Genomic DNA, 27,941 nt, shown 5'->3' with positions numbered 1-27,941 from the left:
TTATTCAAGAAAACGCAGCGACTCATAATAATAACGATATGATTTTCTCATTTGAAGTACAAAAGTCACTCTGTCATCATGTGCTGCTCTTTTGCGAGTGACACTGTGCGTGCCTCGGGCAAAAACACTGTTACATAACATCCCAAGTTTCAGTCGGGCAAACGTACCGAATATGTTGTCAAGCATGACATTTACATTTAAGAGTAAGTGTTATGCATCGTGTTCCTTCTGCCCTACTTTTCAAAAAGTGCCAATAATCGTCACAACATTTCAGTGGAGCTACGTTTCCTTTTCCTTCCACTTCCAGTCATTCACTCATGAAAATAACAACAATAAAGAAAAGCTAAGGGAGCGCAAATTAAATGACGTGTTTGACATCTGATATCTTAATCACACAAATATTTTTTTGCACTTATATATTTTAGATCACCTGAAAAACGCTCACAGGTTTCCTTTTATTTCCAAACTACATTTGTAATATTGACCCCTATATGGAAAATGTCGCCACCGAATCCCTACAGTATGGAGCTTGTTGCAATCAAGGCATGATTTAGTATCAGGCCTATTTCAGTCAGCCGGCTCACAAAGCACAGACTTTATTTGTGTCAACAGAGTAAGTGCAGCTAATGACTGTTCACGCTCTGAAGACCTGTCACTCCCCGCAAACATACACCGAGCCGAGGGCAGCGGTTGATTGGAAAGAGGCAATAATAAACTATTTGTAAGCATTCGCTGCAGAATTGTGATGTTCAAACTAAACACAAGCACATTACAGAAGCAATGCCAAATACAATTGCTGCCATTCACAAGGTTTGCTTAGAGCTAGCTGTGGTGTAGTGTTACTTTTAGGCAACTAGTATTACTGGATTAGTATTAGTGCCACATCGTGGCAGGTGGAGTATCATTAATGTATGGTGAGGGTCAGGCAACTACACCATTTGGTCAAGGTATAACGATGGTCTTATGGCTGGCAGGAGAAAGACTTGGATAATTCTATAGGAGAAATCAATGCAGTCCAAGACAAAAAATAAATAAATTAAAAAATGATGTAACTGAAGGGCAAGAGGACCGCGGAATAAAAAAAAAAAAAGTAGAAAAGTACATTAATCGACTTCTATTTGTAGCTAAGACGTCGCATCAGCAATCGACAGACTTCTGGAAGTTTGCAGTGAACTGTAATTGAAATAAATAATCCAGCCAACCAGCTAATTAAAGAAGCAAATCAATGAGCAGAGATCTACCGAAGAAGTCATGCAATTACAGTTTCATACCATATTGTGCTCGGCCACGTTGGAAAGCGAGGTTTAAAACCACCTTTTACCACCTGTAAAGATCATTTTGTGCTATGAGGCAGGAATAACCTTAACTATCACATCCTTAACTTGAGGCGGAGAACGAAGTTGACGTGTAAAATACAGTCGCGCCTAAAGTTTGGCATAAATATGAGAATGTGTGTCGTTCGGCAGCGTAAAGCCTGTGATAACTTAAAGCTCCTTCTTTCTCCTCTGGGCCTTAATACTACATTTACAAACCTTGAGGATACAACACTGTGGAGTGGCGCTAGTGTTTCAGATAGATCGTTGAGCGCTACTGTGCATGTTGACTTGGTTGTGTTATGTTTATGATCTGTTTTTGTGATAAGCAGCTGTTGACATTTGAATTATGAGGAGTTTAATCTTGTTTGTAAAACCCAACTTCCAATTCCGTCCCTGTAACGCACATCTGCTCGAGTGCAATGAAGCCCGTTCTGCATCAACGACCGCTAATCTTTTCTTTTTGCAATGAGGTAAATTATCAAACGTTCTGTTTGTTTGGCCTCGGTCTAACCTCTTAATTACCTCTGCTCTTATTACAGGACTCCTCCGCGGCAACTTTGCCTGTAGCCTTTTTTCTGACATGAGCTTATTTTAAGTATTGATCTCTGATTTGGGATTTGGTTCCAATTCCCTTGTTTCATTCCTTTACTGTATATAATGGAGTGCGGGCAAATGAATGCTGGCTTTTTATGGGTTTTAATCTCGGTGATAATTGAGTTGTTTGTGTGTTTATTTATTTAGGTGCTGGTGTATGCAGATATGTGGAGGTTTTTTACTAGCTTTCATTTGTAGTAATCACAGAGTATGTGTGGATTTTATAGCATCTATTATGGCGTTTGTGTATTGTATTGCAATTGTTGGTTGGTGAATACTCTGCAGCTTGCAACTGAATGTGTAATTATTTTTTGTATGCAGTGACTAAATAAAATACTTACTGGCTACCCATTTCAAAACAAATGTGCTTTTCCTGTGATTACAGTTATCATAGTACATGCAGACTGTAAAATAAAGCAGCCAGGCTAACCAAAAATCCACATTTCTGTCTAGCAGCTGATTTCTTTTAACTTTTTCCTTAGTTACAGCCAGATAATGTGAGTCTTTTAAGGGCACACTCCATTACCGAGATGACACGGCCATAGAGGTTGAAGCTCATTAATCCAAAGGCTGTATTCCTCGTACTGGGACGACGGAGGTTAAGACAGCGGCTCCTCATTTGCAGAACTATAGATAGGCGTCCCAAGGGATAATACGCCATTAAGGTACGTTCTGTTATTGTGTACGATTGTTGTATATAAATGCACGCTGAAATGATGCTCATCTGTTGAATGAGCAGCTATTACTCACGCTGAAAATCTCCCTTAATTTAATCAAATCTATTTGTTCTGTCGTGAAAAAAAAACAGTCAGCCAAAACAAAACGCTGTAGATGCCCATATGCAAGTTTAGATATGCCTACAATCCGCCCACTAATTCATCAATAAGCTCCTCAAGCCTCCTGTTTTCATGTAATCCCACGCATTTCTTCTTTGATTTCCCTCTGTTCTCTTACAATGAAATGCATGCATAAAGCGAAGCGAATCTCTACAGTGATGTGCCATTACAGGATGAAGGCCATTGCATGAAGAGTGCAATATGCCGCATTTTCTGCTATGTTGTGAAAGTAACACGGTATTGCACCAGTCAGGCATGCCATGAGAAACTTCCTGAAAACTATGCAATGTCTGGACAAATGCAGTGTGATGGGAAAACCCCTTAAGACCTTTCAGTATGCAGTTTTGCAACATTGCCAACTTTTTGTCAGAACTGTCTACAACTGGTAAATCTTGACCACACTTTTTTTTTTTTTGGACCACATTCGCAGACAGACAGATTCTTACATCTAGGACAAAGGGCGTGTCGGCACCAGTTGTGCGCGTACCACGGGAGATCTTTCACGCCTATACATACAGAGTTGCCTCGCAGCCAATGTGAAACGTGGTGGAACAGAGAAGAACGTTTGCTGAAAGGAAATATTAGTTTATTTCTGACAAATGGAACATCTTTAGCAGCAATCAGTGATGTGTGTCATCCGGAGTTAGCCCCAGCTGTCTCGTTTGACATTGCCTGCAGGAGTATGAGTGTCAAGTGTGATTTTCAGACAAGCTGGGTCAAACAGTCAATTCTCCTGACTGAAGATGGTGACAGATAATTGCTCGCAGCTTTACTTTGTAAACTTTCAGAGAATGGAGCGGAAATATTATGCAAATTCAGACAGAGTAATTAGGAGACATAGTAATCTAATAGTAGCTCAGAGGGGAATCACTCTGTGATGACAAATTATATGATTCATTGGCCACAGTGGAACTGTAAATGTATCTTTTCACTGCGAGTGAAGGGGGAGGAATATTGCAAACGCTCAGACCTGTCTTCGCCAATATGCATTCATACGTTGAATTCACAGCGGCAGTGACAGTTTTCAGTTACAGTAAAACGACTGTCAGACGTTTGTATTTACAGCATTGAAGCCGGTATGGATTCAGAAGCAGACCTGATAATTAAGCATGTTGGCATGTTCTGTATAATTTCATCAATTCAATCACTGCACTGAAGACTGAAAATGACCCGACAATTGTCCCATGTTGAAAATGCCGCTTAATGCTCTTCGACAAGCTGACATCTATCTTTTTAATCGCTCAAGTGCTGCATTTCCTACCCGCAGTGTCCGCAACAGTACACGAGATACAGTGTTACCGGACCACTTCTGTTCCACCCCGACACAATTTATTAATTAATGAGACGGTGCCTGGAGGGCTCATGTCTTTCTTCCCTCAGTTGGACTCCTCAGAGAAAATCAATGTGTCATTTGAGCTGTCAATAACATTCTCATACCACACGCTTTTATTTCCTAGAGACCTCTGTATCAAACATTTCATATAGTGCGCAGAAAGACAAAGGGAAATGTCAGGAGATGAGACAATATTCTCAATCCCCACAAAGCTGGTATGAGGACACATGTGTCAAAGAAGTCTCTACCGTTCACTGCTCAAAGGAAGCAGTGTGAGATAACAGTATATTTGAAGTTGTCAGTATAAAACACAAGAATGTGCTGAAATGACTCAGCTGCAATCTTTTTACTCTCTGAAACTGTCTGGGTGCATGTCTTGCAGATGCAGCTGGACCCCGTGGCAGAAGGTGTTTTGCTAAAATATCGATGCTATTGTTTGCCAATAATAGCGCTGTATACAATAGCAAGCTGATAGAAGACACTTAACACCATGTACGAGGATGTGCCAGGCGTGTGTCGTTCCGTAAGCGGGAACATGATTTCGGCTCAATCAGCAAACAGAAAGCAGAACAGATAATGTGATATATTGCGTCGACGCTGATCTGACGGGTTAATCACAAATAAATATGACACATCTGAGATTGCTTTCATCTCATCAGACCAATAAACTACAAGTCGCAAGGCCACGTTTACCATAAAACAATTTTAATTAGGATTATCACATCAACATATTCTTTCCCTATTCCAGAAGGAAATACATTGAACGGATTCCTGTGTTAGGTTTCACTTGATCCACCATCTGCCTTTCAGAAAGCTTCAGAAAACAATTGCTGTATTTGTCCTGGAAATAGCCTGGTTTGTGTTGTACAGTAATCCACCAGATTTCCACCGCAAAACCCAGCCTGGTGGCAAAATACCATAAAAATTAAAGACTAAACTAACTAAGTAACTAAACTATTCTGCTGTGTAGAGGGGCATAATTAAATTTCACTGAAATGGCTGTATTCTGTAACTGTTGGACCATCTGCTTGCTTCCCTTCGGTGCTCCCTCAAATGAGATCAGCTTATAAGACGACTTATATTTAAGCAATTCCGATGGGCGTGAAGGTGATAAATCCTACAAATCGTTTGAAATAAATGATGCAAAGTTTGTTTCTGTCTTTTAAAAATCAAACATATGGTCATTTTCTGATCTAGTGAACCTGCCTTCTAAAGCAAATGATCTCTACAGAAATGAAAACGCTTATTTTCCACATCTGCCACCGCATTAATCTGCCAGGTTTAGCTGGAACAACACGCAGTTAACGTAAAAATGAAAATATAATAAAACACTAATTGGAATGGAGATTTCTCGCCCAGCTCAGCTCTGTGGAGTATTTTAGTTTGGTTTAGCTCATTGTTTTAGCTTCACTGCCCACAGCTTCACTGTTTTTGCTTCATTATCCCGTCTCTTATAAGTCTCCAACACAAAAACGTGTACTAGGCTTCGGTAAATTAGCTCTTATAAGGTAACACAAATAAAATTGAGGTATTCTGCCAATAAACATCGCTGCACATTAGAAAGCTGAGATCGTTCACACCATTTAATATTTAGAGGTTTCACCGCCATTTTTCTTCTCACAACCCAAATCCAGTCAGTTTAATTGCCATCCAGCCTTCACCAAATCCATTTAAAAAAAAAGCCTTTGCAAGAACAAGCTGGCTCACTACAGGTTTATCAAACTGATTATAAAGTACACAATCACAAACAGAGTGAAGAACAATACATACTGCTGTCCCTTCACTAACTACCCTAAAAAAATGGTCTCTCAGACTGCTGAGCCAGAAAACTATGAAGCAGTTGGTACTTGCAGGGCTGGAAACTTCTGCCAGTACATCTTACTGGCTGACCTACTGGAAATTAGTTGGGCAGATGAAAAAAAAAAGATTGGAGAGGCTTTCAAGCCAAAGGGAACTTTGACTCCCTACGGACAGGAAATGAGAGACAGGTGACAGTAAGGGTGAGTGAAAATAGGACACGGACTGGTAGCGGTGAAGCAGTGCTGTTGAAGACGTTTTATGTGATTTAGCAGCCCCGTGTAGACCCACATTAGTGACTCCGGCTCCGGCACACAGTGCCTTTGAGGACCTAACTTGATACTACGGTTTGATTTAGATTTATTCATCAAGCTCCAAATATAACTTGCATCCATTTTGTTCTGCCCAAAGCATAAATTCAACCCAGATGATGGCAGCGATTAAAGTAATGTTATATTTTTGTAAAAAGTGGCAGAAACAAAACATGGTAGAGTAGCAGATTACTTCAACACTATTATATTATAAATAACATTTATTCAAGGTCTGGTTTAGATTTGTCAAAGTGCACCTGCTGTCAAATATTCTGTATATCGGAGATGCGTAAATATGTGTCACTGTCAAGAATTAACAACCAAGCGAGAAAGCAATTGTTTCCTAATCTTAAATGTACATTCTTTGAATTCGGCCCATGTTTCACTTCACCAGCCCCATAGTCAGCGAGTGCTCCGGCACAAAAGATCGAGATAGAACTCCTTGTGAAAACTCCTCATCAACCTGCTCAGAAAATTAATTGTTTTTCATGGCTAATTCAAAAGTGCATTAGCATAAATTGACAGCTGCGGCGTGCCATATGCATACGTAAAACCGGAGTTCATCCTCCGGTCGGGCACGATCCTGGAGAAGGAGCCATGGTTAACTCACAGAGGTCAGCTGAAGGAACAGACCCCCATCAGAGTGATGCCAGCAGTGAACTGCAGCCTCAGCAGCATGGCTGACACAGGCTTTTTTGTGTCTGTTAGCAGAATTAAACAATCCCCCGAGACATAACATCAACACACGCAAGGTCCCTTCTGAATATTCAATTAGCACCTCCAAGTACTAAGAGGAGCTAACCAGGTTTCTCTGAATTCACCGCTGACAACCATGAAAACAGTCCTTGTGCAGACCTCTCCAGGTTTGAGACTCTTTTCCGCTAAAAGCCAAATCAATATCGGCTAAATTGTAGCCATCATGAGTGCCACATATTCCTTGGTAGCTATAAGCGGACACAGTTGGGGTTGGGTAATTACTATCGCGACAAGAGTCTGTGTTGTGGGCTTATGTTGATTAAGTGTTTGAGGCCGTCTGTAGTGAGCTGGGGGCTATTAAATGTTGATGAAACCAGCAACACCCGAGTCTCAGAAATACTCAGGCTCAGGCATCCTCCTCCTCTGTAATCCTTGACAAATTCACAACAATAATTGCACCAGGGAAGCCAAATAATTTAAATGTGCAAAAACAGACTCCCATCAGTCTGATCCTCAAGGAATCCTGGCATATTGATTTTTCTTTTTGTTTTGTGTCTGATTCCATTTGTTACTGAGAGAAAGAGAAAAAAAAAAAAAAAGAAAGCGGATGGTGGGGAGGGTGAGAAAGCACATGCATCCAGATGAAGAATGAATGGATGTCTTGTTAATTTGGCTGTTGTGTTCTAGATCATTTCCAGTAATCCAGGAAACAGTGAGGGCAATGACTGCTCACAGCGAAAGGTCAGTCTTGCATAAGCCTGGGCTGAAAAATACCAGTCATGGGTTAAGGGGGTACTAAAAATTTCTATCATTTCTTTCCATAAGTGAGGAGAGAGAGCGAGGAAGAGAGAGAGAGAGAGAGAGAGAGAGAGAAGAGGCTGAACTCTGAATACAGATTAGCGAGATCCACAAGATGAACAACACAATCAAGCAGAAAGCCAGAAAGCCCAACACATCCAGCAAAGAGCACTTTTGTGCTGGGAGGATTGTGTCTTAATTAGAACTGGAAGGAGACAGGCGTTCATTTCCCATGGCTAGCTGAAGAGATAGCTCACGAACAGATATTTACTTGTCACCGTCTTTCAGCGAATGCAACACAAAGGCATGTCCCGAGCAACACACTTGAAGCATTTATTAACCTGAGCGTGACATCAAGACGTTTTGTATCCATTCAGCACAATTCACCCGTGGTGGAGTGGGCTAATCACTTATGATTCTTACTTTAATATGGATGACAAAAGGCAATCAAAGCAGACTAAAATTAGACCGCTTCACCATTTGTGGTATGTTTAATGAAATGCATAAGGTGGGCTTTTTTTTGTGGTTGTTTTTGCTTTGCACTGGTTGAAAAATAATGCTGCAGAAATAACAGCAGAGCTTGCACTTATACGCCCAAGGCTGCTTTGAGTTATAATGTCAACATGCTAACATGCTGGTAATGGCAACGTGAGATGGTGTTGGTATATAATGTCCACCGCATTCAGCATCATGTGTGCATTTGCATTTCGGCACTGTACACAAAGTAGCAGAGGTTGGCGGCGATGACACATTTTTTTTGTTTTTTTTACAGGTAATTAGTCTAATGGTGTTAGATGTCACGGAGGTCAGCAAAGTGAACTTCATGCCGGTAGATGTACTAGTCTGACATTTCACTCAAACTCACTTCATGATAGCTATAGAGGATGACGCCAGCAAAAAAAAAAAAAAAAAAAGTCATTATGGATTCATCCTGTGAGAACAACATTTTGTGACAATCTACATTATATTTGTTCAGGTTAAACAAACAAATATTGGCTAAAGAAAAAAAAAACTAAACAAAGATGCACGTTCAACACCTGTGTACCTGTCACAAGCCCTTCTTTAAGTGCCTCATTTAAATATTCTCTGTTTGAATACTGCATAAGTTGATGTCTGTCACACAGTCTGGCCACATTAGTGCAACAACTCCAACACGCCAGGTGCCGTCTTGCCCGCTTGACAACCACCAATCAAGCGGCATTTTATGTCTAATAAAGGCATAAGATTTTCCAGACATCAACGTAAATAGAGGTTGCTGGAGCAATCGGCACGAGCTGACAGGCAGAAATGCATCTTTGAGTTCATGTCCTCTCTGGATGCTTCCCATTTATCTTGTCTGTCAAGTAAAGAGGACATGATAATGAAAGGTGAACACTCCAGTGAATGGCTCCCTCTGCCAGTCTACCATACAATGCCGAATAATGGAAACTCTGCTCATTGACCAAGGGGGTTTTGCTGCATGTTGGAGGAGTAGGTGTGTGTGTGTGTGTGTGTGTGTGTGAGTGTGGGATGGGTAGAGCCTTTATCTTGTTTACGTCTGTAACACATACCTGTTTGTAACGGTTAGGTTGCAGGGAAAACCAGCAGAGAACATCCTTCTGGTTCATACATGATGGGACAAATGAAAACACAGAGGCTCCATCTGCAATGAGAGAGAAAGAAAGAAGAATGCTGTCTGGATCTTTTAGGAAATATTAAATGAGACAAGTCAGTCGCACCAGTATTTTTTTTTTCTCTTCTTGTATTGGACTCATCAAAAAAACAAAATTGTTCAAAATGCAAATCTGAAGCAGTCATTATAACATGTCTTAAGTAGAAATGTGTTTAATTTGTAAGCTGTTTTTACATTAAACATTGATTGAATGAAGTCAGAAGGTACTTTATAAAGTGTACAGCTACCTCCCTCTGCTGGTGGATGGTAGAATTGCACTCATCAAAGTGCAAATTCGAGTTTAGGGAACAATCGGAAAGGAGAAAATGAAGAGTTCATTTGCAAAAACAGATACCTCCATTTTTGTAGATCTTCAGAAAACTTGTTTTTTTGTTGTTTGCTTGAGATAATATCAATCAAACTGAAGCTGAGTGGATTTGACACAGTAGAAATGACATGACAACAATAGAGATAAGTTAGATTGGTGTTGTCTCAGGTAGACGATGGAGAAGTGGGTTTTCTGAAGGTTTGTGAAGATGGAGTTATCTGTTTTACAAATGAACTCTTCAAATATATATATGTAGACTGCATCCTAAATACCAAAATGCTAAGATTGAACATCGGGGCCATTCCCACACTAACAGGCTTTCAGGAGAATTAGCAAACAAAAATGACAAAATTGTATTTTGAATAAATGAAAACGTAATCAATCTTTCATCTGTCCTCTAAATCTTTATCATTTTAGTGCTATTCCTATAACATCAACAGTAATAAATGAAAATATTCTACAAATCATCCAAGTTTTACACAAAATAATATGTAACATCACGGATTTCTAGTAAAGTGTTTATGACCATAATCAATCATGTTTCAGTCTCTAGGGATCTATGATGACATCATTCCTGAAAGGTTTTCCTTTTGGACAATGCAAAAAATTATCCCAATTTCTGGACATCAGGTGTAGGACCAAAGATAAAGTAGCAGCTGGTACAACACACTTTTACCTCATAAGTGTCATGTGTTATAGTTTCATTATGCATTCTACAAAAGCCTGTAAGGTACTTAACTCATTATTTAGGGACAATAGGATATTGCATTAACTGTGTTATATATATATATATATATATTTTTTTTTTTAAAGGTTGCCTACATAGCTAGATTATTAAACTTGCTGAAAGGTCGGGGAAATATTTTAAGATGAGATTAGTTCATCCAACTTCATGACGGCAACTTACAGCTGAGATGTACCAAGATATAAAAGCATTATCTTTATGTTGGAAGAAAAAAAAAAGTGAAGTTATTCCCACAAAACAGACAAATCAGACATCTCTAATCTTTACTATAAAGCTCACTTTCCAACCAGGCTATCAGGGTGTTTGACAATGAGAAAGAAAACAAATGACTTAGTGGTAAAATTTAAAAACTTTATTTCCAAAATTAAAGATTTCTCACAAACAGTACAATTTCATCACTGTAAGAAAAACACATTTCTTTAGACATCTACATCATGTCTAGTGTGATGCAGTTAAACTCTGAACCAAATAAGGTCACTTGCATTGAACAGTTTGACAGTTCAGCACATAGTACAAAGTGGAGACGGTGACACGAGGATGACAAGTTCAATGAAGGTGAATCCTGGCAGGAGTTGCAGTTCAATTCCCCGTGTCCTCAACAGGCCGGGACAAGTGCAATACCACACAAGAACAGAGCATTGCCACCTCTCCCAACCTGCACAGAACGGGATCACTTCTGATAGATTCATTTCAGTTCTATGATCAGTTTTGCATGGATTTGCACAGCAGTACATGAAGAAAGCTGAAAGCAAACCAGCAAAACTAACCAGAGACCCACGTGCATGAGCTGCCGCTGCAGTTTTTCCCCACAGATGAAGAAGTCTAGAAGTACTTTAAGTGCTCACACTGCAGTAGAATTCATCAAACTACCTGCACTATAAGCACTTTAATACTACTGAAACCTGTCTTTACATTATTTACAGGCCTGTAGTGGAAACCTTAATGACCGCCATCGAGGAAGAAATTACATTCAGTAGGAATAAGATGGAAACACAGGCCACCGTCAGTTTTGCATAGATTTGCACAACTTATTTCTTCTTGCAGCGCAACTATGCAAAACTAACAGAGAACTGCCTCGATTAAAAATGTGCATATACACGCACACATTTGCGGCACACACAGATGGACAAATACAAAGCAGATGAAAGTCCCAGGCCCTTATGCCAGAAGGAGCACTTAGGGCAGTAGGTGCTAGTCTACTTCACTATCTGCACTAGATGCACCTTAGCACAAGCACTAGTGGAAGACACGCGAGTTCAAGTTAGACATACAACCACGCAACAGTTTGTAAGAACAGTCAACCTGTGCAAAAATTAAAGTTCAGCTTTACGTTGTGCAATCAGGACGTCACGGCACTTAATTGCAAATAAAAAACAACAGAAATAGAACTCAGTAAAACGCACAGATTTCACACACGCCTGAAATGTCATCATTCACAGTGACAGGATGCGTGATGCCTCACAAATGTGGAACATGTTTGCTCCACACACAGTTGCTTTGCTCCAGAACAGCAGGGATCTGAGCCTCACAGCGAGATGACAGCGTCCTGCCAGATGTGCAACAGCGAGTGTATTTGGACTCCGTCTATTCAGGACTGGCATGAACCAGCTGTGTCTGTGAATAAGCCAGCTCCTTGAGTTACCATTATCAGAACAGTGCTGAAAGTGCCTTCACTGCAGTAGATTTTATAAAACTACCTGCACTGTAAGCACTTTGACACTACAGTGACTTGAAACTGTTCATGTGGCATTTTTCTCTCACGTATTGAATCACGACGCCTTTAAATCCACAACGGGAGGGGAGCTGTCCAGGAGATACAGATGTGCACAGGGCCCTGCAAAGATAAATGAGACATTGGCATTAAATTCTGAGCAGAGATCACCGATTTTCATTATCAACTAAATATTATGGTCTATCAATCACTTATATCGTCAACTAAAGGTCAGGCCATTGTGAAAAATGCTGGCTACGAGTTTGCAAAGGTTAGATCCTGAAGGTGTTTGTTTTCTTGGACTAATTTACAATCACTCTGGTGCATATAGAGATAACAGCAGGGAACACACCTGGACATTTGACAGACTGAAAGCATAGAATGAAAGGCATTTGAAAGCAAGCTAAGAATGACTTTACAGTTCAGTTAGTTTAATGTATTAACTCCAACCAGAATGAGTTGTCTGTAAACATTAGCTCCTTGGTACAAGTTGTGTTTGCAGTGATGTTTGTCTTCAGGTTTGCAAAACAGTAAATACAAAAAAAGGGCATTTCATTTCATGGAATATCAAAGAAATCAGAGAAGTGATTAGTTTTTGGTGCAAATGTGTCCACAGTTATGATGCAAATTACATTTTTTTTCAATGACCTGCTTGGTTCATCAATCCAACATGCATTTTGCTGACAATCTTTCTTGCAAAACATTTAATTTCTCAACTAAAAACATCCATTCACAAAACAACTTCGACCCCAAAGTGGCAGTAAAACATGAAAAAAACATCCCTACAGCTGCACCAGTGGATTCATTGAGAAATGTGCGCATTCATCTTTGCATAATGTCCCAACATTCTAAGGAATAATAGGCATGTGCAGCTGTCTGTTTGCAGTTTCTCAGATGGGGGGGCTGTCTAAATTCAGCATCAGAGGTAATCTGATGCAAAGACAACACAGAAACAACCACATGCTGGAATATCGTCATAATCAAAGTTGAATAGGAAACCTGAACAGGACTGCTTGAGGACAGCAACACTTGCGCTCCAGCCACATTGCTGTACCCCTCCCCCACGCGCTAACATGGCGCCCAGGACTCCACAGTTTTTAACGTTTTATAAAAAAACAGCTTTTATCCGCCGGAAAGCACACAACAAAACACTGCTTAAACTGGCTACTCTATTTTAAAAAAATGTGTGTGTGCACACGTGGTGAAATGAAGCGTGTATTTGGTGCCCACGCTTAACGACAGGGCGCACTACGCGTGTGATCCGTGCAAACTTAAGTCAGAATCCAGCACACAACAAGCTAGCAGCACCCGAGGGCTCCATCAAAACAGTCCGACGCGAGCATGTGCTAGCCAAACAGGCTAACGCGTGTAGCCTGCCAGTGCGGTTAGCGTTCAGAAAACAGTTACCCGATAAGGATGTATGCCACAAATAAGTCACACTAAGAGACACAATATGAGCAAATAGCTTAAAACACGACCGACGCGTGCAGGTTAACGTCGGTCAGTTGGCTACCACTTCTCAGCATTGTATTCTCTTGTCTTAGCCAACTTAGCTGCGGTAATGTGGCTAACTCATACGCGCTAAATTCGTGTAATATCAGTACATTTGTCCACGAGTGCTTGCAAACACCGACTGGGCCGCTTTAGCGTACATAAACGCGCCAGTCAAACCGGTGTCAAGAATGGATTTTAAACGCATATACTCGTCGGTGTGTTAGCATTAGCGGCTAGCCAAGGCGGCTCGCGGGATAGCAAAGGCGCGCGGCCTTGCTTTGCAACCCCCATGTGCTGCTGCTTTGTTCTGGAGGCACTTTTAAATGTACACCACTGCGCACAAATCCACGGAAAACTTCAAAAAATCTACCAACACACGGGCGACAGCGTGAGCAGCACGAGTGTACAACTCGCAGCCACCGCCGCACAGTGCAACGCGTGATATTTTCACGAGTGCTGGTTCACTTCCCCAGCCCGACTTGAGATGTAGCAGCAACACATGCTTTTCAAATCTCCCTCATTCTCCGAACCATGGAGGAGAGGTTGCCATGCGCCCCTTTTTTTACAACATTGTTTTGCAAATGCGGAAACTAACCATTAAAACGTTTTTTTCCTCTTTATGTAAAAAGTGCGCTCCGGTGTCGCATTCAGTCCACGAGCATTTCACTTTCTTCACCTGCATCTCCCGAAAAGGCTAACAACAGGTTTCTTGCCAATAACACGCGCGTTATAAGACACTAGCTTCTTAAAAAAAAAAAAAGAAAGGAAAAAAAAAATCCACCATCTTCACTCACTTGTTCAGACTTACCGTTTACTCACTCTGTTTCTGGGATATCTGCAAAAGTGAGAAAAGAAAATGGGACTTCAAAAGGTTGAATAACGGCTAAGACGTGTTATCAAAAAAAAAAAAAAAAAAAAAAAAAAAAGTACACAACCATGTGCTACTATTATGATTTGCTAGGAGTTTGGGAATCGTAGTAAGATTGCGAAAGTGGCGCGAGTGGAGTCTGGGTTTAACCATGTGGTGAATGAAGGGCGGCTCCCAGCCAGCGTAGCCGAACCTCAACTCCTTCATTAGCATAAATCAGCTACTTCCTCTCCAAGAGCTGCTCTGAAGTTTCACCACTTTATTTATGCTGTTGACTAACACACGGGTGGCGGAATACACAAAACACCTCATTAGAAAAAAAATAATTAATATTAGTTAAAAAAAAAAAAAAAAACCGGAAGTAAACAGCTAGCTTTAACAGACGGTAACAATACAAGAGTCGCACAAGTCGACGCCCATAAAGTTTTATAACCTGATTTACGGGATGTTTACATGTGTAGCAACGAACTGTTTTACGAGAATATCCAGATAAATATATCCTGTCATTACAAGACAAATGTCATAAATCTAATTGTTAATATTTATTTATGGCACCTCTGTAGTAAAAGCAGCTTGACATAGCTGCACAGCATTTGAAGTCTTTGTATTCTTAATTGTAAACTTAATACCATTATTTAATTTATTATGCATCCATCATTTTTTAAAATAATATCAACGTTGCCTCACAAATGATGTGGTCCTTACTTAAAACTATTAACTGCAGTTTAAACATAGCCTTTAGATAAATCAAATAATAATAGAAAAAAAACAGACATCATAGTATCTAATTTGCTTGCAGACTAAGTTCATTTTTCATTTGATTTTGTGGGCAAAATGAGGTTAAAATTAATTATAAAATACAAACCAACAATCTTAAAACTGCACAACAATAGTGTAGAACTTAGTTTTAATGCAAGGGAAACAAACAAAAGTAAATGCATTGCTATCAGTCATTAAACATGAAGCCAGATAAATATTAGATATTATTTGCATGTAGTCAAACAAGCTAACATGAGAGGACGTCAGTGCAAAACTGATTAATGACCACATATCGAATAAATAGAATGTGAAACATGTTGCACTTCGTATTAGTTTTTATTCAAACACACAGAAATGTTTCAACTCCTCTTTGTATATTCTTTAATTATTATAGCATCATGTGATTAACATTATTGTAATTTGTTTCCAAATGTTGCAACAAAAAATCTACAATATAATGTTGATAAAATTGTGGCTGCAGCTTTGTGCTAAGTTGAAACCATGAACTCTCCAGCTTGACAGCATGCATGTGCCATTTAGCACATTTGTATGAACCAATATGCAGCCGTGTTAGTGCCTAAACTTTTATTTAAGGTAGTATTTTATTACACATAGTGAGAGAATATTCAGTCGTATCAGCAAAGACTTCAGTAAAGTGAAAATAACGGCCCCCAACATGGTTTACAGTGTCTGCTGCTGAGGTTCTTTCAACTGAAAGGACAAGAGGAGTGTTCCCATTCAGAAATGAGGGGATTGTCTTCCTTATGGCCATAGGTCAGTGGAGTTCACCTTTCACCCCTGGATTCAGTCTAGTGTGAAGTCACACAATAGAGGCACAGAATTTAAAATTGCCTTCCCGCTCACACAGAAGTAAAATGCAAATGATGAATTAAAATGAGGGAAACAGAACTGCAGTTTTAAATATACTGTGCTATGTTTATATATGACATGCAATGCAAATTCAAATTCATTAGTTATGGATATAACATGACATGCCATTTGACGAAAATAAAATTCTTGCATAAATTGTGATTCATTTCTGTGGGTTAGTCACAAAAACATATAAAATAGTGGTGAGGAGGTGGAGATGACTACATCTGAAACACTATTTTGTGATATTGTTAAATGTTTGTTTTTGTAAGCACACAAGTTAAACAGCATTTATTGCAAATGAGTTGGAAAAACACATTTTTTTTCATTAGCTGAAGAGAAGATCTGAATGCCATATGGTCAAAAAATGCTTCTCACTGCAACACTAGTTGGCTTGGGAACATAATTAGTTCACAGGCAAGGAAACAAATTTCTGTCAGGAAGATGTATGTGTTTTCCAGCAACTTAAACAAGTATTTTGCATCTTACCTATCGCAACGATTTATTTAGTTTGAAAGCTATAAATTCAAAATTCTGCACAATAAACAATATATTCAAATCATAACATTAAAAACTAAACTAAATAAACAAAAGAGAAAAACTAAACTAACTACAATTGACTTTCAAATGAATGTTTTTCCAACCCAAACCCAGAGTGAAACAGAAAAAGATAAATATAAGAAACATAAACGATAAAGTTGTTGAATCCCAGTGTCGTTGGGAACAATTTATAGAAGATTTCTAACCACATGCATAAAGGAAAGATTGTGAATTTGTGGTAGACAATCAAAGTATTAGGACATTGAATTTCTTTGTGGAGTTTCTAAGTGATTCCCTTAAGTGCAAAAAAACAGACTTCTAGTACTGAATTTAAAACAAAATGCAGAAAAAGTTTAACCCAATTTTGTTCATTATAATAGGAGATTATGATACTAATAATATAAACAAAGGTTTTGCTTTATTTCAGTGTCCTAAATCACAGTGTGACAATGATCCAGCTTTAGCAGCACCAGAATGCTGAGAGTGAAGAAGCTCAACAGAATTAGTCTTGCAATAACTGATTATTTTACCTGGGAAATTTTATCCAGGTGAAACCTACCCATACTAACAACTAGTGTAATTGTTGCATTACGCTTCTACATTTTTATGCGACTAAAAATGTTGTTAATGTCTTCCTTTAAATGGTTTCTTACATTAATAACTCAGTTTTAGGTTTTAATAATGTTCATACAGAAAGAATCTAGCAGTTTCTTACGAATACAAAATCATAGATGAAAACTATTTATTAAATTATACTTGTTTACAAGAAAGAAAAATCACTTTAAAATTAATATATATCAAAGGAAATCCAATTATTCTGTACATCTGGGTTAACTGAAAGCAAATTCGTTTGTCGATTTCCTTTGCTGAAATAATGTCGCTTAAAAAAAATAAACAAGCATTAATTAATTAATTTTGATTCAAGTCAGGTCAGGTCTGTTTAAATTTTGTTCAATTCAGTTCAACTCTTCACATGGTTTGGTGAGACAAGGAAACTCTTACAACAGTAGACATATATATATAAAAATCCCCTTTGCAGGAAAAGAAAAAAAAAGGAAAAGAAAAAAAAATCCTGGAGTAGAACAAGGTTTAGGGAGGTCACCGACCAGACTGGTTAGGATTAGGGTAAAAGGAAGAGAGAAGAGGATACCAGACAGAAAACAGACAAACAGTGTCTAACAGAACAGTAAATCTTCAGGAGGTCAGTGAGGCCAGGACCTGGTGCTCAGAAACGTGGAGCTCTGCAGCCAGAGATACCTGCAGAGTGGACAAAATACTAAAACTACACAAAAGAAAAGACAAAAAGTTAGTGCCATGCAATGATGGTGTAATAATGTATGAGACGAGAAAGAGGAGAGGATAAGAGAGGTGCTCTGTGCATCATGGGAAACCAGTCCAGGCCTATAACATCCCAATTTAATAATGGTTCAATGTCACTGGAGCCCTAAAAGTAAACGTCATTAGACAAGAGAGAGAGGATGTATTACAAGGTATGTTAAAGCAAAAATACATATATACAACAGACACCGGACTAAACTGCACTTTTATTTTCAAAGATTATATTATTTGGTTTATTTTCAGAACTTAATGAACTGAATTACCACAACCTTATTACAGCAACATTCATGCTCTTGATTAATATGTATGAAAAAAAGTTCTGTTTTCTATTATAATAGTACATTAAACCCTAAATAATACGTAAAGTTTCTAACAAACAGCAGTAGATTTTGTGTTTTAACATATATAATATAGGACAGCACTGTAAAGCTTCTATATATGACATAGCTCTCTCTCTTTTTTTTAAGCAATTGCGTTTCGTTGTTGTGAAGTTTGAACCTTTCCGGCTGCCGTAGGTCAAACAGCTATGGCGGCTTTGCACGGAAGTGAAGTCGCTGTATCACCACAATAAAGTACCTCAAGGCAGACACGATGCTATTACGGCGGTTAAATAGACAACTTCATGGAGATATTTAACACAGTTATGCTTTGCTGTAATTCTAAACATCCGAGCGAGACGTATTAACCTAATTTAATACAACGGTGTTTCCATTGTTTAGCCGATAAAGTCGTATGTTTTTTTATTTTGAAAATCGAATTACCCACGTTCACGTATGATAGCAGCAGCTACACTCCTCTAACGACTTCACGTTTCTTCGGTTTCCTGCTTCATGAGGTTTGAACCAGGCCCGAGCTGGAGGGTAAAAGGTGAGTTAACAGACATACAACTCTGTGCAATGTGGTTTATTGTAAAATCTGCTTTACGTTACGTTGCGACATTAAAAACGGAGCAACTTAGTTTAAATCAACGTTCACTGTCTCAAATTTCAGCTCTAAAATGTACTGGGCCGCTTTTGGTTTACTGACTGACACACTACTAAACCCTTAGAATTAACCAAGGGAAGCTATATTCTAATTTAAACACATTCAAGGGACATGTCGTGTAGTATTTTGACGACAATCATAAACACAGCAACAACTGTAGGCTGCTATAGAGTCATTATGTTACAGTGCTGAGTGTGTGTTCAACCATTTCTAGTAGACAGCGTGAATTTTCTATAAAAAGGACTAATACAAAGATTTGCTCAGAGCCTCCTGCCATAACACATTTCTGCTTTGTTTGTGTTGAACATTTTAAAAGTATTTCTGTCAAATAAAACTACTTTCACCCACTCAAACAGCTGGGACACTGTGTTTCAGCCAAGACTTTTTCTTAACAGTCGTTTATATGTACAATTGTACAAATAATAATAAAAAAAAAGCAGAAAGGATTAAGCTTTCTTAACAACTTTGCACTGTATTTGGTAAATCATACCTAATTCACATCCTTGTGCGGTATACCACTGCTTGGCACAATAGAAATTGCATGTTGGGTTTTCACTAAAATCCTGCCTTTATTTTTTTGATCTTCCCAGTCTGGCACATTGATGGCGGCCTGTGTGTTGTATCGGCGGCTGCCCAGGCTGCGCTACCTCCCAGGCTGGAGAGACGGTTTTGCCCAGGCTCAGCACACGCACGTCAAACTGCAAAATGAGACTGATGATCAGGAGGAAAAGGAGGGCGTCTTGCAACACCAGGAAGCCTCTGTCCTAGGAGGGTACAAGCTGTATTACAACCCGTCCTCATATCATCGCTCTGTGTGGAACTCCTGCAGCCAAGCAGTTGATGATGAAGATGAACAGTGTCTCTCCACTCATGCTCCTTCCTTCTGGCAACAGAGTAATCGCTACAGTGTGAGATGCTCACGGTTTCTCTCTAGCTCAAAACATACGCTTCTTGACTTAGGGCTCAACAAAAGCCCTGAGCCCCAGATCTCGTCAGGGTCACTCCACCACAGACAACCTGCACCGACAGATTTTAAAGTAATCACACGGGCTTTCCTCAAATGCCGGCCAGAGTATGCTTCAATGTCCCTTGACCTCACCCAGAGGCCTCACCCAATCAATTGGACGGAGGGCTTCTCGCTGCTCCGTAAGGTGAATGTTTTAAAGGGCAGCATGAAACCATCGGATGTGTGTCAGTTTCTCGTGGGGCTCAGCCGGTTGCACCCAGACAACATACCAACAGTGAGGGCGGACCAGCGCTTTGTCGTACTCCTCCGATATTCTGTGGAAAACCTTGGCCTTTTTACTCATCCTCAGCTGCTGGAGGTGCTGCAGGCGTTTGTATGGCTGGACATTCCCTCCACTCACACTATACTCGAACTTTATGAGGCTGAGCTCAGCCGACGGGCCAGCCAGATGAGCTTACATCAGTTGCTGTTAGCCGCTGACATGTGGCGCTGTATTGGGAAGCAGGTGCCCCAGTTCTTGCAGCACCTCTATGACTCAGTTTATCTGTCTCTGGGACAGGTGGGGGTCCCTGAGCTGGTCCACCTGCTGTATATAATGGGAGAAGGAAGGCAGTGCCCAAAGAAGTTGATCCATCCTTTACAGCAGCTTGTCTTGCGTCATTTACAACAACTGCACCCTGAGGAGGTTGGCACTGTATGCTTGGGGTTTTTTAAAGCCCAAACTTCAATTTCTGAGAGTGCAGTGACTCGCATTGTGGATAAAGCACTCTCTTTTGTACCGGAGATGAGTGACTTTGCCATTGTGAATGTGCTGAAATTCATGCGTTTCAGTTACTTGTTTCACAGGCCGTGGCTGGAGGCCATGGCACAGGAAATTCCTCAACGGGCCCACAGAATGAAGCTCGAAGGGGTGATGCATGTCGCACTTACCTGTTCAGCGATGCATTACAGAAATGATGACATCCTTAGTGCTATCGCTGAGAGAGTTCCCTCACTTGTGTCACACTGCAGGTCGAAAGACTCAGGCAAACTCCTGTGGGCTTACGGCACAGTAGGTTTTCTCCCAGCGCAGAACCCAAGCTTCTATTCGGGCCTTACAGAAGTCCTGAGGCAACAGAAGAGTGAATTCCTCCGATACCCAGAGCATCTGCTTACTGGTCTCCTCGGCTTGGCCTTTGTCTCTCAGTTCCCAGAGGACCTAATTGCATTCGCCCTGAGCCCTGACTTTGTTAACTTAGCACTGAAAAAGAAAGACCTGGAGCTCAAAAAAGACTTGTTCACTTTAGATGGAACTGTCGCTCTGGAGTTGCCTCACTGGACTGGCCCACGCTTAAGCAACGAACTTAGGGAGGAGGTAACAGACATGTTGTGGAAGTTCGTTCAATCAGATGTGTGCCAGAAACCAGAGGTTCAGGAGGCAGAATCTGCCCTGCAAGATCTGCTTGGAGGAGAAAAATTTGTTTGTAAGAGAATGATCCTGCCCCACAATCGCTCCATCGACCTGGAGGTACATCTAGACTCCACTGGAGAACCTATACCTGTGAACCCAGTATCTTCAGAACAGAGTTTGCCCACATCTCCTCCTCCTCAGGGTTGGGGCAAGTTATACACAGGTGTAACTATAACTGATGAACTTCTTGCTCAACTAATAACTACCAAAAACATCACAGATCCTTCATCTCCATCTTCTAGAGTGAAACCTACAGCTGTTCACAGACTACAGCCCGATGAAGGTGGAAGAGTGTTTGAGTCAGTGCTGGACCTGACCGGTGGCAGAACACAAACTCGTAACAAACCCAGCAGCTTCGGCTCAGCTCGCCAGAAATCCAAAGGCACAGTCAAACTTGCGGTCCAGGTCATGAACAGGAACCACTACTGTTCCCAGTCAGACCAGTTGTTGGGATTTCATGCCATGAAGAGAAGACAGTTGCAGATGGTGGGCTACAGGGTTGTGGAGCTGTGCCATCATGAGTGGATTCCCTTGGTGAGGAAATGCAGGACTCATAAGCTTGCATACCTGCACTGCAAACTCTTTGACAAACTTTAATGATCTGTTGATTCGCAGACATTCAAGAGCTAATAAGAATTACTGAAAGCTTTGACTGCAAAATATGTAGGAACTTTGGCTTCTGGGAATTTTTAGTTTGCAACGAGTTTCTACAAAGCAAAGAAAAAAGACTTTGAGGCAGATATCGTCATCGCCCTTCACCACTGAATATTTGTTCTTGTTTAATTTAAAATATATTTTCTGAAGTTTTTTTTTTTTTAATTGGGTTTTCAAATGTGCATTTCAAGACTGTGGAAATCATGCAAAATAAAAATGATGAAACTCTTTACTGTCCTGGTCAAGACTGTGAGATGTTAACATACACTAGACATTAGAAACGTGTGTTTTTGAAATTACAGGTTAAACTTCCATCCATCCATCCATTTTCTATACACCGCTTAATCCTCATTAGGGTCGCGGGGGAGCTGGAGCCTATCCCAGCTGACTTAGGGCGAAGGCAGGAGACACCCTGGACAGGTCACCAGTCTATCACAGGGCCACACTTAGAGACAGACAACCAAGCACACTCACATTTACACCTATGGACAATTTAGAATCACCAATTAACCTCAACATGTTTTTGGACTGTGTGGGAGGAAGCTGGAGAACCCGGAGAGAACCCACGCTGCACGGGGAGAACATGCAAACTCCACGCAGAAAGATTCCGGTGCCCCCACCGGGACGTGAACCGGCAACCTTCTTGCTGCGAGGCAACAGTGCTACCAACTGCGCCACCTTGCAGCCCCAGGTTAAACTTCTTGCCTGATTTTGCCTTTACTTTGCAGGGTCTGTGAAAGTAAAGATGAATTCCTATCAGGCAGCTTCCCACTTTGCGTGTCACCAAACTTATCAAATTATGTGGTTGTGGAATGATCTCCGTTTTGATTCTGGTATTGTGGCGGCTCCTCAATAATGAAATCTGTTATACAGGAAGATTTATAAGGTATCTCTGATAAAGAAAAGAAAAAGAAAAAAATCACACAACCTGAAACCAAAGGTGAACCAAAATAATTCACAGTGGAATTAAAGGTTACGATTTAAATGAAACATCTGCCTGTGATGCAGACTTTGTCTATTACAAAGCTCAGAGAATCATCCCCCTGTGTTCTCGCTGTCTTGGTTGAAAAATAGAGAGCTGAATTCCTGCCTGAGTTGTGCCGTATAGCTCCACAATGCATTTTTATTTTTAACAATGTTTTGAATTTCAAACAAGACACTGGGGTGTTCTTTTTCATGTTCCAAGAAAACATGGCATTTCTCCTGCTCAGGTTGCTCATACATTTTGAACAGCTTTTTATTTAAGACAGGTATGACAGGGACTCAAAAAAAATAATCACTCCCCAGATAAGGCTCCCATGAGGTTTTGATGATCGGCCTGTTTCTAGGTCCTGTGGGAGCTGTAATTGATGTCTTTTCTGGCCTGCTTTTATATGACTATCACAAAGTTTTTTGGAGGAAAAACAAACACGTCACTGTGTTTAAAGAATGGCACTTGTAGGATCAGGTTATAGGAAAATATATATATGTTTTTTGCCTTTATTAGATAGGACAATTGAAAGACAGACAGGAAAGTGGGGGGAAGGGGTTGCAGCAAAGGGCCATGAGCGGGAATCAAACCCATGGCTTCTGCATCGGAGCGTATAGCCGCTGTACGTGGGTCGCCAGCTTAACCAGGTGAGCTATAGCGACGCCCCAGGAACATATATATTTTTAATAATAATCCTACAAGATGTATTGACAGTTTTAACATGATGGATCTTTAAACCGGTGTTCTTATTAAGTGCTGGTATAGCAACAGTACATTATTTAAACTGTGTGGAAATATTGAACATTAACTTTTATTGGTAGCAGAATGGATTGCTTTCAGCTGTAGAAGTAAGAAACTCCTTCCTATTGTTTAGCATCGTATTCAAAATGTGAATTCATACACAGGATGGACAAAATAACTTCACTTGTCAGTACTATACAATGCAATAGCACTTCACTTGCTGTAATTTCTAGCTGTAGTTTAGTGCAAACGCCGTCCTGATTATTATGTTTCAAAAGCTTTACCAAAGTAGAACAGTATTTACACCATTAAGTACATTTCAGTAGTCAATTCAGAACATGATTTATGTGGCAGACGGAGCAACACTGTAAACACCACTGAAACTGTTTGAGCATACAAAGTGACAGACTGGTCACAGCTCCGCTGACCCTGGGAAACTAATCCTTTCACACTGGAATAAAATTGATGTTCCTAGACGCAGCCATGTTTGACTCCTCCAAGCCGTTGTAAGATGACTTTGCTCTGGAGGTCAATGTGCTCGGCTGTCATTGCTCCACTGCATCAAGATTAAGGTTGTTCAGAGAATCACTGTAAGTAGTTTTGTCTGTTTTTTTTTTACAAGTAGACAGAAATGGTTGCAAATATTTTTTTTTTGCAGGAAACTTTATTGTTAGAATGTTGTCATACCACCATGTGGAAACACAAAGTGGCATAACAAAAGCAGAATAGCAACAATTGGTTGCTGGACGGGTACATTTTTTGAATTGTAAAGAGCTGTCAAATCCACATTATGTTTGCTTATTGCAATTATGTGCGCGTAGGCCTCGCTGCTGACAACACGGCTTGTGAGTACAGTGTAGTTTGATGGCCCAAGGTCTTTGATGCCTCCCACCAAAACACTCTATGAATCAGTTGTTGTTTTTAAAAGAGTCTACCTGTCTGTTACATTGTGAAAAAAGACTAGCCACATTCTACTTTCACATTGGCTCTGATAAATTGCACAGTTCAGGTATATTTCAACATTTTAGCAAGGTTATGTTCACAGCTTAATGACAGAAATGGCAGCTCCAGTGAAGGAAATCATTTATGTTTTGCTCACAATCCTTCCCAGGTTCCGGGAGCATCGGTAGGAAAGCCGAGACGAGACCTTGAAGAGAGGACAGGCTGGGGCGACTACAGGTGTGTTGTTCTCCCCTTAAAACGCTCTCTCCTTTCCGTTCCCTGCCTCCTCCGTTTTGTTGCGTCCCTGAAAAGGATGTCAGTTCTTTAATCTTGCCAGCTGTCCTAATATTGTAGGAAACAACAGCAGCTTCAAGGTCTCCTCGTTGGACACATTGTCCTAAAGAAAAGCGAGAAACATCCTGTAGGGAGAGTTATTTGAACAGCAACAATGATCAGACACAATGGGTTTCATTCTTAAAACCAGAATATCTGATTTTCCTAATTGGAGGAAAATAAAGAGAAAACCCTACTGGGCAAGTGTGCAGCCTATCTATCTCCCATGCACTCCATATCCCTGTAAGAGAATTTGAAGTACTTGATTTCATTATTGGTTATTGGACTGAAGATTTAATTGAGGGCAGCAAATCAGCTTCCCTCATCCACTCCTTTCTCCTCGTCCTCACACTTTAAGTAACTTCCTGGTGAGAGACTGCAGTCTGAAAGAGGGAGGGTGGGACAGAAATGAGCAGCAGAAAAGACAAATTCAATCAACCCTACATGTGTTCTGCATGCTAGGGAGTGCTTGATGATCCCCCAGGAGGAGCTGGAGGAAGCTGCAGGGAGGCTGCTCTGCTGCCATTGCTCCCTGAAGCGAATGAATGAGAGGGAGAGATGCTGTGCTGTGTTTTAAATCTTCCAGCAGAGGGCGCAGTCCACTTAGAGAACTACAGTCTGTCAGCGCCAGGATGATGATGATGATGATGATGAAATAGTTCCATGAAAAATGTTTTAACAACACTCAATATAAATACAAATAAATAAAAAGTTGCTGTATTAAATAAGGAAACTTTAAGGCTAGGTTAAGGAAATTTAGTTTTACGGTTTGTCAATGTTGCGTAATGCATTCAGCAATATAATTCGTTCGCAGGCCCATCAAAGACAGAACAGAAGCATATTTAAAAGCACACTTTCAAAAGGTAGAATAGAGTCAATAAGCACCTCTCCCATTCTTTGCAGATCTGAAAAACTATAAAAGAGTATTCACGTTAGGGTACTTTCAAGTCGGTGCCATCCCTGCAGCTAGAAATTTCACACTGCCGGGCGTGCAAGGAAGCACGCTTTTGAAGTCGAGATGATTCAGTTTCTCATTTAGCGCCGTTTTCTTCGGATTGAAACACAACTCACTGGATAGTCGAATAAAGCTCTTATCCGTGTAGGGCGGAAATGAACACTTTGTTTTCAGGTTGACGCTAACAAGGGCAAACATGTTTAGGGAATAGGGACTCCCCGCCACAGAGCGCCAGTTTATTAGAGTGTGTGGAATGATGGGAATGATTATCGGCTTAGATTGGATCATTATGCATATTGTGCTGCGCGTAATTTACCAGGCAAGGTGCTAAACGTTGTCTTATTTGTTCATGTCACACTGATGACAAGAAATTTATTGAGCTATTAACTTGCTAAACAAAAGTAAGTAAAGTGAGAATAACCATTAGGCTTAGAGACTTTTTTTTCTTCTTCCTTTTCAAATTTGACCAGTATTTCACCAGTTAATGGAGGAAGCTCTGGTAGAGTGAATGCTCTCTCAGTAATCCCCGTCTTATTTGCATTTCAATTCTTTTGCTTTTCTCAGCCTGGAAGCTAATCCAGCGCAGTCTGAATGTGGCCTAAGCTTGCATCAACATTTCTTAAGTTATCTCAACACAGAGATACTACTGTCTGTCTGCTATAATTCTTTAATTTAGCGTATTGTATAAACACACAAATCCCAATGTCACATACTCTTTAAACATTGATGCAACACCTGCACTGTTGCTCGCCCGTAGAAGAATCACAGGCTTCTTCGGGCGAGTCGGCTCCTTGACGTTCACAAGTGAGAGGGGAATAGGTATGGATTAACCAGATATATGCAAACGGATTTGCTTGGGAGAGTTTTTTTTTTTGCCAAACGATCCCCATCACAGTCTCTGCGGCATGTTGACACTAACAACTGCCTGTGTCTTGAGTGTTCCTCTGTCACTCCGCTCTCAGCGCCACTTCCTTTCTGACCTCTTCAGCAGCTTTCAATAGTGAGTGTGGCTCCTTCGCTTTAAGATTCCAAACACACAGACTGCGCTTAACCAAACCGCTCCAGGGACACGACTGATAGGGAGCGTTTGCATTCAGCGCTTGTCTCCGCTTGCTATTGATAGACCTTAAAAAAAACTTCAACAAGTTCAAGGTTTTGCCGCTCGGCTCCTCATTTATTCACGGATAAACCTTTTCACCTCGAGAACACAGTGGATTTGGATTATTACAATATTGTCTTTTTTTTTGTTCTCCTTAAAAAATAAAAAAAGGAAATAAAGAGGATGTTTGTCATGCAGCATTACTCAAGCTTTAGTCGCTCATGCGGAGAGAAATTTGACCATCAAACCAGGGGCGCTAGTGTTCTGACAGCATTTGACGTGACAAGCTCTGGGATGCTAAACACTTCTATTTTGCCAGTCATCTGGTTTCTTGCGCTGGCTATAGTTAGTTCATGCTTTTTCAAGAAACGTTAGCAGTTGGCCCGTGAACAAGATCCATCGCGACTGGAAGGCAGTAAATAAAACGAGAACACAAACAACAGTAATAATGACAATATGTACCATAGCTTGGCTTTTCAGTTCAAAAGTTCAACAGAAACAAACATTTGCAAGTGAGAAATTACATTAATTACAGCATATGCTCGTGCAATTAAAAACACCCTCCGCCATACAACGGGGACTATTTTTAGCGAGCTGGTGAAACAGGAAGGGAAAACAGTGCTGTGTTTTCATGCTAATTATCGTTATGTGTCTACCTCCCTGTGAGAGATAAGTTGAAGATGACACTTGTGCGGCAGCGTTGCGTAACCACGGCGCTGTCCCTCCACACTCATCGTTTGGTCACACAATTCATCACAGCTCAAAGCAGGATTGATGTAAGCACACTAAACACAGTGGAACTGTACAGCCGAGTCACTGTAAGGCAGCTCCAGCATGGCATTTTGCAAAGGGGTCACGCCA

General features: G+C 40.5%; 1 protein-coding gene across 1 annotated transcript; it reads left to right on the top strand.

The window, feature by feature from the left end:
• The first annotated feature begins 18,773 nt into the window (after nucleotides 1-18,773).
• fastkd5 (FAST kinase domains 5) lies at nucleotides 18,774-22,272 on the top strand. Its single transcript, XM_008275663.1, has 2 exons — nucleotides 18,774-18,852; nucleotides 19,560-22,272. The coding sequence occupies exon 2, from the start codon at nucleotides 19,572-19,574 to the stop codon at nucleotides 21,981-21,983; it is 2,412 nt and encodes an 803-aa protein (XP_008273885.1). The 5' UTR covers nucleotides 18,774-18,852; nucleotides 19,560-19,571; the 3' UTR covers nucleotides 21,984-22,272.
• The last annotated feature ends 5,669 nt before the right edge of the window (nucleotides 22,273-27,941 follow it).

This window comes from Stegastes partitus, unplaced genomic scaffold (genome assembly GCF_000690725.1).
Source record: "Stegastes partitus isolate 25-593 unplaced genomic scaffold, Stegastes_partitus-1.0.2 Scaffold56, whole genome shotgun sequence".
In the NCBI taxonomy this organism is placed as follows: domain Eukaryota; kingdom Metazoa; phylum Chordata; class Actinopteri; family Pomacentridae; genus Stegastes; species Stegastes partitus.
This window is presented reverse-complemented; position numbering and strand designations above follow the sequence as displayed.

Bases quoted from the DNA above. Each gene is read 5' to 3' on its own strand.
- fastkd5 (XM_008275663.1), top strand. From the start codon at position 19,572: ATGGCGGCCTGTGTGTTGTATCGGCGGCTGCCCAGGCTGCGCTACCTC.